Source organism: Sebastes fasciatus, chromosome 1 (genome assembly GCF_043250625.1).
Source record: "Sebastes fasciatus isolate fSebFas1 chromosome 1, fSebFas1.pri, whole genome shotgun sequence".
In the NCBI taxonomy this organism is placed as follows: Eukaryota; Metazoa; Chordata; class Actinopteri; order Perciformes; family Sebastidae; genus Sebastes; species Sebastes fasciatus.
In genome coordinates, this window is record NC_133795.1 from 32776416 (window position 1) to 32787695 (window position 11280).

General features: G+C 37.8%; 2 protein-coding genes across 2 annotated transcripts in view; one reads left to right on the top strand and one right to left on the bottom strand.

Moving 5' to 3' along the window:
• Nucleotides 1-5822, bottom strand: part of errfi1a (ERBB receptor feedback inhibitor 1a) — a 45904-nt gene extending 40082 nt beyond the window's left edge. Inside the window, exon 1 of the mRNA XM_074643930.1 lies at nucleotides 5655-5822. The gene's annotated coding sequence lies outside the window, so the exon portion shown is untranslated. The remainder of the gene's footprint in view (nucleotides 1-5654) is intronic.
• tas1r3 (taste receptor, type 1, member 3) lies at nucleotides 1616-7224 on the top strand. The gene is made up of 8 exons (XM_074643914.1): nucleotides 1616-2154; nucleotides 2268-2568; nucleotides 2973-3329; nucleotides 3404-3823; nucleotides 3930-4133; nucleotides 4299-4419; nucleotides 5582-5952; nucleotides 6039-7224. Exons 1-8 carry the CDS (start codon nucleotides 1952-1954, stop codon nucleotides 6657-6659), a joined length of 2598 nt encoding a protein of 865 aa, XP_074500015.1. The 5' UTR covers nucleotides 1616-1951; the 3' UTR covers nucleotides 6660-7224.
• Nucleotides 7225-11280: the final 4056 nt, after the last annotated feature.

Genomic DNA, 11280 nt, shown 5'->3' on the forward strand with positions numbered 1-11280 from the left:
TATCAACACATCTCTATGTGTCAGGTATTGTACTTGCTCAGTGCATTGAGTGAAGAAGAGTCTGATGATGGGGAGAATTCAGGACTGAGCGATGTGTCCTGGCTTGATTGTGACTCTTGCTGTGAGTAGCATAAAGGGACTACAACTATAGCATTTCCTTATACAACCCTGTGTAGTAGAATAATAAATAAATCAACCTTGTACCTTGAAAATCAATGCATTCTAATAGCGGGTCAATTTTACCCGTCAGCAGTTTTAGGTATACAGCGACCCCTGGCGGTTCTAATGTTAAAATATTCTTACAAGAGGATTCGCATTACAAAAAGGTGAAATAATCTCATCCCACAGGGAGAATGTTTCACTCGTTCCTGACAGACTCTGAAAAGCAGTTGAAAGTGCAGTTTTCAAATTTAAATATTTGCTTGAAATATGGAAAAGTCACAAGGGCTTACAGTGGAAACAATTGAGAAAGTGTACTGTACATGCCTCTGAAGTTTGAGCGAGACATTTTAATTAAACTTGTATTAATTCAGAAGAACCTAAGGGAACATTTATGAAAATTATTTTTATTTTATTTTTACATTTTATAACTCTCAGTGTCTCACATTTGTTTTTATTTCACCAGAGGGCAACTAGTCTCATGTTTCCCTGAATTCTCATTGGTTTTATCTGGGTGGTCAAGTTTCCTCCCTCAGTCCAAACACTTACACGTCAGGTGGACAGGAGGCTCTTACACCGTCCATGTCCATATTGATTGACAGCCTGTCCGTGGTGTTTCTCTGCCTTCAACCAAGCTTAGCTATTGTCCCCTTTCCAGTTATATGCAGTGCGCTATTTCATACAAATAGTAGTTTAAAGTGCTTTATAGTACAATAAAACATTTAAACAAAGAAGCTATGAGGTTTTCAAAGTTTTGTGACCAACAGCTTTGAAAACAAGTAGCCAGAACAATATATTAAGGCTTGGTCAATATGTCGTTGTTGTTGTTGTAAAGAACCATCTAAAAGAGCATTATGTCTACTTACTGTAGGTTCATGCAAATATCTTGGGAGGAAATATGTCAATGTCCTTGTATGGATGACAAACGATCCAGTGTTGCATGCAAATGTACATGCAAAAGCAACACTGAGGTGAATGCAAAACATGACACAACAAAAAAAAAAAACATTCAATAGAAAAGAGCTTAACACATATCGTATGAGGAGCATTAGCAGTATTGAGGTTGATTTATGACTTATTACTGGTTTCTTTACGGCACACTGGTTGCAGTGACGGGGTTAATGTAGTATACATTTTCCCTAAGACGACATGATAAGCCACCCACACAAGGTAACATTTGCAAAGTGATAACAACATCAGTGTGAGCAGGCAAAAAGGAATCTACTGCGTTTGATGTGCTCATCTCCCGACAGATAGTTACACCAAAGAGAATCTGAGAGCAAACCACAAGCAAATGTCAGGAAAATGATCCGGAAGGATGAACACCACTGGCACGACACACACATATACTGTACATACACACCAGTGAGTCTTTCCTTCTTACATGCAGTGCCTTACCAATAAGACAATGCCATTAAATAAGATGTCACCATTCACAGTTCCTTCAGGTTCTATTGATCTAGGCAAAATCACAATACTAGTGCAATTAATACTACAGCTATTGATAACAAAGAGCAAATATCTTCATTATAAAAGTTAAAGGGTGCTGCTGATCTTTCATTTCAAGTCCATTTATACCACAAATGGAAATGTGGCTGAATATTATAAGGACCATTTAACATGATTTGCAGTTACTTGGAATTACACCTTCAGGTGGCCGGGAAAAGGAGGTGCCAATTGCTCCAATTTCACTCTGGGGCTTTCAGGTGAGTTTGCATAGAACAACTGATGCACTGACACATATGCACACTGCTCTCATTAGTCTAGCTTCAGTCTCCGGCTTATCTGCATCATGGCTGCACCTTTCACCCTGCTGGTTTTGTGCTGGGCGTTGAGACTGAGCTGCGGTGCGAATCCGCCTGAATGGTTCCACAACATTTCTACCAGTCTCTTCAATTTGTCTGGGGACATCATGCTCGGAGGGCTTTTTCCCATTAACCTGGTCTCCAGCAACCTCAGCCAGAGGAGGGAGCCTAACAACATCAGCTGTGAAAGGTATTTTTGGGGAAATAATGACCCTATTATTTGAGATTCTGCACCAATATGTATGCTTAACCTGGTTAACAAGGCTTTAACTTTGTTTTGTTTTTCTGCCTGTGGCCCCACAGTTTAAGTGAGGGTGGACTGGGCCTCGCTATAGTGATGAAATATGCAGTGGATGAGATCAACGCAAACCAAAATATTCTCCCTGGCATCAAGTTGGGTTATGAAATCCACGACACATGCAGACAATCTGCCGTCATCGTGAAGCCCACCCTCTCTTTCCTCACTGCGAAATCCAACAAAGCGCTATCTGTGGAGTGTAATTACACCAACTATGAGACCAGCGTATCGGCCGTGATCGGTCCTTCTAGCTCGGAAATGGTGTCGGTCATAGGGAAACTCCTGGGATTCTTTCTGATGCCACAGGTTTGGTCACAAACATGTCTAGTCATATACATCCGCATGCATTCACGTCCTGACCTGATTTGACATTTCCTCCAAAAATATTCCTAATGTTGAGAGTAAATCTTCAAAGTGAGGCTAAACATTCGCCTCTACAGCGTCCCACAAGAAGTTGATTCTTTTTAAATTGTTAGAAAAAGATGAATACTCGCTGTCCTACAACGGAAGCTGTATCACAGAAAAGTATTCATTTGTTCATTAATTATTGTCAATCATTAATTGCTTTGCCTTTAATTTTTTACAGTATAGTAACATAGAAAACAACTGCCCACTTGTATTGCAAATTATCCTGCAGCCTCAGTAAATGTGCATTAGGCCTTATGCGTTAATAATGGAGCAGTGGTATAATATCACTTTTCTCCCTTCAGGTTAGCTACAGTGCCACCAGTGACAAATTCAGCAACAATCTTCTCTACCCGTCATTCTTCCGTACGGTGCCCAGTGACAAATGGCAAGTGGATGTCATGGCACTGCTGATGAAGGAGTTCAACTGGAACTGGGTGGCGGTGGTGGGCAGTGAGGAGGAGTACGGACAACGAGGTGTGCAGGAATTCTCCGAAGTAGCAGAAAATATGTCTATCTGTGTGGCCTATCAGGGGCTGATTCCAGTCTACACTGACCCTGAACAAGCGATCAACACCATCATCAACAATATCCAAGCAACCAAAGTAGGAGTGGTAGTGGTCTTTTCTCTTCCAGAGCAAGTTGAGATCCTTTTTAAAGAGGTTAGTGAAGCACTTTAGACAACATGTTATTGGTGGATAGATTATATTCAATAATCCAATGCAATCTACTCCAGGTCATCAGGAGGAATGTAACAGCCGTGTGGATTGCCAGCACAAGTTGGACCCTCAGTAATCTAATGATTTCCCTCCCCAATATCCAAACGATCGGCACAATCATTGGATTCATCGACAAGACACAGACCCTGGATCTGCTCACTGCCTACACACAGGAGCTCTTCACCAAAATGAGTGAGGAGAGGGAGAAGACGTCCGCTCCAGCACCAAAGTCCAAAGGCAATCATGACAATCCGTGCCCACAATGCTGGTACTTGTCACCTGCTAATATAAGCTTGGTGACAGACCCTGAAGTGAAGCGCAAAGCTTTCAGTGTGTATGCTGCCATCTACAGTGTGGCACACGCACTGCACGACCTGCTGGAGTGCAATTCAACAGCCTGTATGTACGGATCTGACACCAAAATCTATCCCTGGAAGGTGATTTATTTTCATTTTTTGTCTGCTATATAGGTGATTGTGATTTGAAATTAAAATGTTTTTACTAACATTGAGATTAATTGATGAATACAACCTTTTTTTGCAGCTGTTGGAGGTTTTAAGGAATACTTCTGTAGATATAAATGGCACACATTTAGAGTTTGACAGTAATGGCAACCCAAACAGGGGATACGATATGATTGAGTGGGTCTGGAAAGCTTCGGATTTAGAATTCACAACTGTCGGAGCCTTTTATAAACAACTATCCATCAACAAAACCCTCTTCAAATGGCACACCAAAAACTCTGAGGTAATTTCAGCAATTTAATCAGAAATTGATATCAAGTTTTGAACGTGTATACTTTAAAAGCTTTGTGGTTAAATTCCACCTGATCATAAAGCAGTTGGGGTTCCTGAAATGTTGTCATTATTACCATAACCTAACATCCTAACTGTAATGCCACAACTTTTGCAGGTTCCTCAGTCCACCTGTTCGGCAGCATGTGAGGAAGGCCAAGTCCGCAGAGTCAAAGGCTTCCACTCCTGCTGTTTTGATTGTATCGACTGTTTGGCAGGCACTTACCAGAAAAATGAGGGTAATGTGGTGGTATCTGTCAAATACTTGATCCTTATTTAAAGTAACTAGTGGCCCCCAGAAGTCCTGCTTGTTTGCATGGCGATATGACTGCTGGTACCCGCCAAGTGTGAAGTTGATTGGATGAACGGTTCTTGAGATATGCGAAGGGCAGTCATACATACACAGACAGATTCCTTCCTTTATAGTTAGATGATGCTGCGACAGCGTCACCTTGGGCCGAATGGCACCAAGTTTGGCATGGTCACTCAGACATCATACCTACACATGTCCACCAAATGTGGTCACAACAGCACAGAGAGTTCAGGAGATATGACATTTTTTGTAATATAAGCCTTGCCCACAGCATTTGGGCAAACTGTGAGGGCCAGCTGTAGCAAAACTGTGTGGAACACCAAAAATCCAAAGAACTAGTTACTAGTAACTTTTTCCAGCTATTTCCAATTTCGTGATGACTGCTCAAAACGTGTAGAAGGAGTCCGATTTGGACACAATATAAAATGCCGGAAAATCAATCTAGTATTAGAATTTTGTTTTCTGAGACTTATGGTTAAAAAGTTACAGGCCAAAACATAAAGTTCATAGTTATAACGCCACCATATGGCCAAATTGCACCTCATTCGACACTGCACTCCCTTGGGTCCTGAGCAATACACCCGCCAAGTGTGAAGTCCAGACAGACAGAGATTCCTCACTTTATAGTTAGATAGTGCAACATTTTTGGAAGTATGCTTATTCGTTTTACCGAGAGCTAAATGAGAAGATTCATATCACTCTCATGTCTTTAAATAAAGGCTGCAGCCAGCAGCCGGTTTGTTAAGCTCAGCATAAAGACTGGAAAAGGGAAGAAACAGTTAGCCTGGCTCTGCCCAAAGGTAACAAAAAACACCTAAAAACAAGTCCAGTCTTTAGAGCTAAACTAAACCAGCCAGCTGCTGGTTGTATCTCCAGATTTAATGCACAGACATGAGAGTGGTATTGATCTCATCTAACCTCCTGCAAGACACCGAATAAGCGTATTTCCCAAAAAGTCAACCTACCAATATTCCTTTAGTGGTAATGCAATCAAAACATGCATCACATACAGTCATGGTTTGATTTGATTTCTAGATTGTGTGCCTGTTAATCAAACCAAATGTCTTGTTGTGCTTTCTGACTCACAGAGGACATCCAGTGCACTAAGTGCCCGGATCATCAATGGTCTCAGAACCGCAGCACTAACTGCACTGAACCCACCTTTGACGTTTTGTCCTGGGACACGCCTGAGGCTCTGGAGATGACGCTGGCCGGGGTGCTGCTCCTGGTATTTCAGGTGTCAGTGGGTGTTGTCTTCCTGAAACATCGGGGTACCCTGTTGGTAGCGGCCTCGGGGGGAATCCTCAGTTTTGCGGCTCTGCTAAGCCTGATGGGAGGTTGCCTCAGTCTGCTGCTCTTCCTGGGGCAGCCAGGGGAAGTGGTGTGTCGTCTTCAGCTTCCCCTCACCTCCATTTTCCAAACAGTGGCCCTCTCCATTATCACTTCCATCTCACTACAGGTAAGAAATAAAATACATTACGGCACTGTGGGACAAAATAAAGAGCGCACATTGTGATCAGGCTGCAAACCCTTCTTTTTAAACAGATACTCTACGTGACAGAGTTCCCAAAGACGGCCGCCTCTCACCTGCATATACTGAGAGGCCCTGGAAGCTGGCTGTTTGTGCTGGTCTGCTGTGCCGTGCAGGCTGGTCTCTTTGGCTGGTTTGTTCAGCAAGAGCCCTCGCTGTCTGACTATGTGGCAAAAATGAAAATAAACTTTGTGAGAGCATTTCTAGCATGTCCAGTGTTGCCCTTGATGGGATTTGCCGTAATACAAGGTTTCAACGGTGCATTGGCCCTTGTATCATTCATGTGTACCTTCATGGCAGCAAAGCCTCTTCACCAGTACAACCTTGCCAGGGACATCACCTTTTCCTCCCTGATCTACTGTGTGATTTGGGTGAGCTTTATTCCCATCTACATAGGCTTGAGTATCAAGAACAGGTCTATTGTCCATGTGGTTTTCACCCTGGCAAGCAACGCGGGACTGGTGGTAGCCTACTACTTCCCAAAATGCTACTTCCTGTTGAGAAAACCTGAGCTCATCAATACAGCAGAGCACTTCTGTACCTTCCTAGAGGGCGCCCCACTAACACCAGCTCAGGAGGAACCACAGCCACTGAAAGAATCAGAGAAACAAACTAAAGTGCCGTTTTCTGATTAAAAACTCAAAGAAAGTATCTGTAACAATCAAATATCTTGTAAAATGTACATTTGCATGCTTAATATGTGAACAAAGAATGTTTGTAAGTGTCATATACTAGTTTAGGCCTACAGTACAGGCTTCTATAATGTAATACGAATCATGAAAAACATAACACATATATATTTATCATGTACGAAGTATAGAAACAGTACATTTTACAGTTTAAACTTGCATTTTGTAATTTTTCAATATAAGACATTTTCTTGTTAACATTGCTAACATATAAAAATAAAGGGGCAATAAAAAAAGTAAGATTTTGTTTTCTTTAAATTTTCCCTTATATCATTCAGCAAGGCACTGCTTATTCTTGAACTGCAACGATAAATCGATTAATTGTAAACTATTAAATTAATCGACAACTATTTTGATAATCAATCGTTTTGAGTAATTCTTTAAGAAAAAAAAGTCAAAATTCTCTGATTCCAGCTTCTTAAATGTGAATATTTTCTGGTTTCTTTACTCCTCTATACTAAACAAAACATTTGAGGACGTCATCTTGGACTTTAGGAAACACTGATCGACATTTTTCTCCATTTTCTGACATTTTATAGACCAAACAACTAATCAAGAAAATAAACTACAGATTAATCGACAATGAAAATAATTGTTAGTTGCAGCACTGAAATTGCACAATCTATCAGCGGTGCAGACGTATTCAGATTCTTTAAATTAATAAAGAAATGTCCTGCATTCAAAATAAGTATTATTATCAAAATGTACTTAAAGTTCAAAATTTGAAATCACTCTTTATGCAGGCATATATTTTACTATTGTTTTGTTATTACTGATGTTGCAACATGTAAACAGCATTTTAATGTGGCTGGTCAATTTTAACAACACATCCTATGAGGTAGTTTAATCAACAAAAATGCATTTTTAAGCTCCTCATATGCGCCATCTGAAAAATGTAAAAGAGTAAAAAGTAGGCCTCCAATATCTTCCTCTGACATGTAATGTTAGTCGGTGGTGGAAAGCAACTAAGTACATGTACTCAAGTACTGTACTGATGTACAATTTTGAGGTGCGTGTACGTTACTTAAGTATATCCATTCATGCTACTCTATACTTTTACTCCTCAACATTTAAGAAGGAAATATTGTCGGCTATTTTTACTTCACTACATGTATTTAACTGCTATAGTTAGTCACTTTGATTTAACATACAAAACACGTGATTTAAATATGATGCATTGTTATCATGTTATGCCCCACATTAGATTAGACCTTCTCAGGTTGGAGTTGTGCTTAGTTACTGTATGCTGGGATTTACGTGAGGTCATCGTGTACTTATAAGAATGATAAAGTTATAAATTGCCCCGGAACAAAACTAAAAGGAGAGCCCCAGAATTTTTTTATCGTGTTGCTCAAGATCATAACTTGTGTGTACAAATTATTATCTTGGTTGCATAAAATAAAAATAAAAAGATATCTTTTTGGACCATTAAGACATAATTTAACACTGACAGAGGCCATTTTGCATAATGAGTACTTTTACTTTTGATACTAATAGTCAGTAGTGGAAAGTAACAAAGTATCTTTGAGGTAATTGTACCTGACTTGAGTATTTCCATTTTCTGCTGCTTTATACTTCTACTCCACTACATTTCAGAGGGAAATATTTTACATTTTATTCCACTACATTTATTTGGTAACTTTAGTTATTAGTTATTATTTAATAATACAAAACATAATCAATAAATACTATGATATTATTGTATCAATAAGAATGTATTGATCCCCAGGGGGGAATTATCAAGCTACCCAGCAGTGATGTACACATTAATACAACAATAACCATAATCCAATAATATAATGATTATTATTCTGAAATGGGCTATTCTGCAAAATGACTACTTTTTACTATACTTTAAATCAGTAGTGGAAAGTAACAAAGTATATTTACTCAGGTGATGTGCTTAAGTAAAGTTTTGAGGTACTCTGCTGCTTCATCCTCTACATTTCAGTGGTAAAAAATTACGTTTTACTCCAATACATTTACTTGGTAACTTGAGTTATTAGTTATTGTTTATTAATACAAAATATGATCAATAAATATAACCATTATCCAATAATATAATGATAATTATTCGGAAACGGGCTAATCTGCAGAATGAGTACTTTTACTTTGATATTTTGATGCTAATAGGCTCCTTTCTGGCTACTTTTACTTAATAGTCCCATATTGTAAAAAGTACGATTTTCCTGTCTTTTATATTATAAAGCAGGTTTAAGTGCTTTATAAATACAGTGAAAGTATCAAAGCGCTCAATATACAGAGAAACACACACAGCCTGTATTCACAAATTGTGCGTTTGAAACAAGCCGGGTCTCTGTCCATTTGTGATGTCACAAATATACAATATTTAGGCCATTACATGGTTTTAAACGTAAAAATTCTAAATGTGTCCCAGTTTATATCCTGGTTGCAGTCAAGGCCTATGGAAAGGAGGCTGGGTCACGGGTGGACATGGGTCTTGGGGGTATGGGGTATAACACATGCACAGTGTAACTGAAGCTGCGGTAGTGCGTTCTGATTGGCTCAATTTCGGCGAGTGCAGACCAGATTTTTGACGCATGACCCAGCCTCCTTCCTATAGGCCTTGGTTGCAGTGGATGTGAATGTCCTCAGCTGACAGGAAGTAAACATGGACCCAAGCTGTTGCCTAGCAACACAGTTCCATTGCAATTCCGTTGAAATGCACTGAAACGGAGCGTTTCAGACAAAGGGTGAATACAGGTATATTCAGACAGTATGAAGAAAATAAAACAAAGAAATTTAAACATTACAGCATGTAAACATGTTTTAGTAGAAACACAAAATACAAGTATGAACCTGAAAATGAGCACAATATGGGACCTTTATGTACAAATTTAAATGTTTGACTTTTAAAAACTTAAAATGTTAAACTTAAACCTTTTACTTGTAACTTGTAAGTATTTCTGTACTGTGGTATTGGTACTATACTTCTTCCGCCACTGACGTTAGTGGAGTAGTAGCTAGTAACGTTGCCTAGCTAGCCTAGAGGGAAACTAAAGCTAAAGCTAATAAAGCTAAAGCTAATAAAGCTAAAGCTAATAAAGCTAAAGCTAATAAAGCTAAAGCTAATAAAGCTAAAGCTAAAGCTAATAAAGCTAAAGCTAATAAAGCTAAAGCTAATAAAGCTAATAAAGCTAAAGCTAATAAAGCTAAAGCTAATAAAGCTAATAAAGCTAAAGCTAATAATGCTAAAGCTAATAAAGCTAAAGCTAATAAAGCTAAAGCTAATACAGCTAATAAAGCTAAAGCTAATAATGCTAAAGCTAATACAGCTAATAAAGCTAAAGCTAATAATGCTAAAGCTAATAAAGCTAAAGCTAATACAGCTAATAAAGCTAAAGCTAATAATGCTAAAGCTAATAAAGCTAAAGCTAATACAGCTAATAAAGCTAAAGCTAATAATGCTAAAGCTAATAAAGCTAAAGCTAATACAGCTAATAAAGCTAAAGCTAATAAACTAAAGCTAATAATGCTAAAGCTAATAAAGCTAAAGCTAATACAGCTAATAAAGCTAAAGCTAATAAAGCTAAAGATAATAATGCTAAAGCTAATAAAGCTAAAGCTAATACAGCTAATAAAGCTAAAGCTAATAAAGCTAAAGCTAATAAAGCTAAAGCTAATACAGCTAATAAAGCTAAAGCTAATAAAGCTAAAGCTAATAAAGCTAATAATGCTAAAGCTAATACAGCTAATAAAGCTAAAGCTAATAATGCTAAAGCTAATAAAGCTAAAGCTAATACAGCTAATAAAGCTAAAGCTAATAATGCCAAAGCTAATAAAGCTAAAGCTAATACAGCTAATAAAGCTAAAGCTAATAATGCTAAAGCTAATAAAGCTAAAGCTAATACAGCTAATAAAGCTAAAGCTAATAAAGCTAAAGCTAATAATGCTAAAGCTAATAAAGCTAAAGCTAATACAGCTAATAAAGCTAAAGCTAATAAAGCTAAAGCTAATAATGCTAAAGCTAATAAAGCTAAAGCTAATACAGCTAATAAAGCTAAAGCTAATAAAGCTAAAGCTAATAAAGCTAAAGCTAATACAGCTAATAAAGCTAAAGCTAATAAAGCTAAAGCTAATAATGCTAAAGCTAATAAAGCTAAAGCTAATACAGCTAATAAAGCTAAAGCTAATAAAGCTAAAGCTAATAAAGCTAAAGCTAATACAGCTAATAAAGCTAAAGCTAATAAAGCTAAAGCTAATAAAGCTAAAGCTAATACAGCTAATAAAGCTAAAGCTAATAATGCTAAAGCTAATAAAGCTAAAGCTAATACAGCTAATAAAGCTAAAGCTAATACAGCTAATAAAGCTAAAGCTAATAAAGCTAAAGCTAATAATGCTAAAGCTAATAAAGCTAAAGCTAATACAGCTAATAAAGCTAAAGCTAATAAAGCTAAAGCTAATAAAGCTAAAGCTAATAATGCTAAAGCTAATAAAGCTAAAGCTAATAAAGCTAAAGCTAATAAAGCTAAAGCTAATAATGCTAAAGCTAATTAAGCTAAAGCTAATAAAGCTAATAAAGCTAAAGCTAATAATGCTAAAGCTA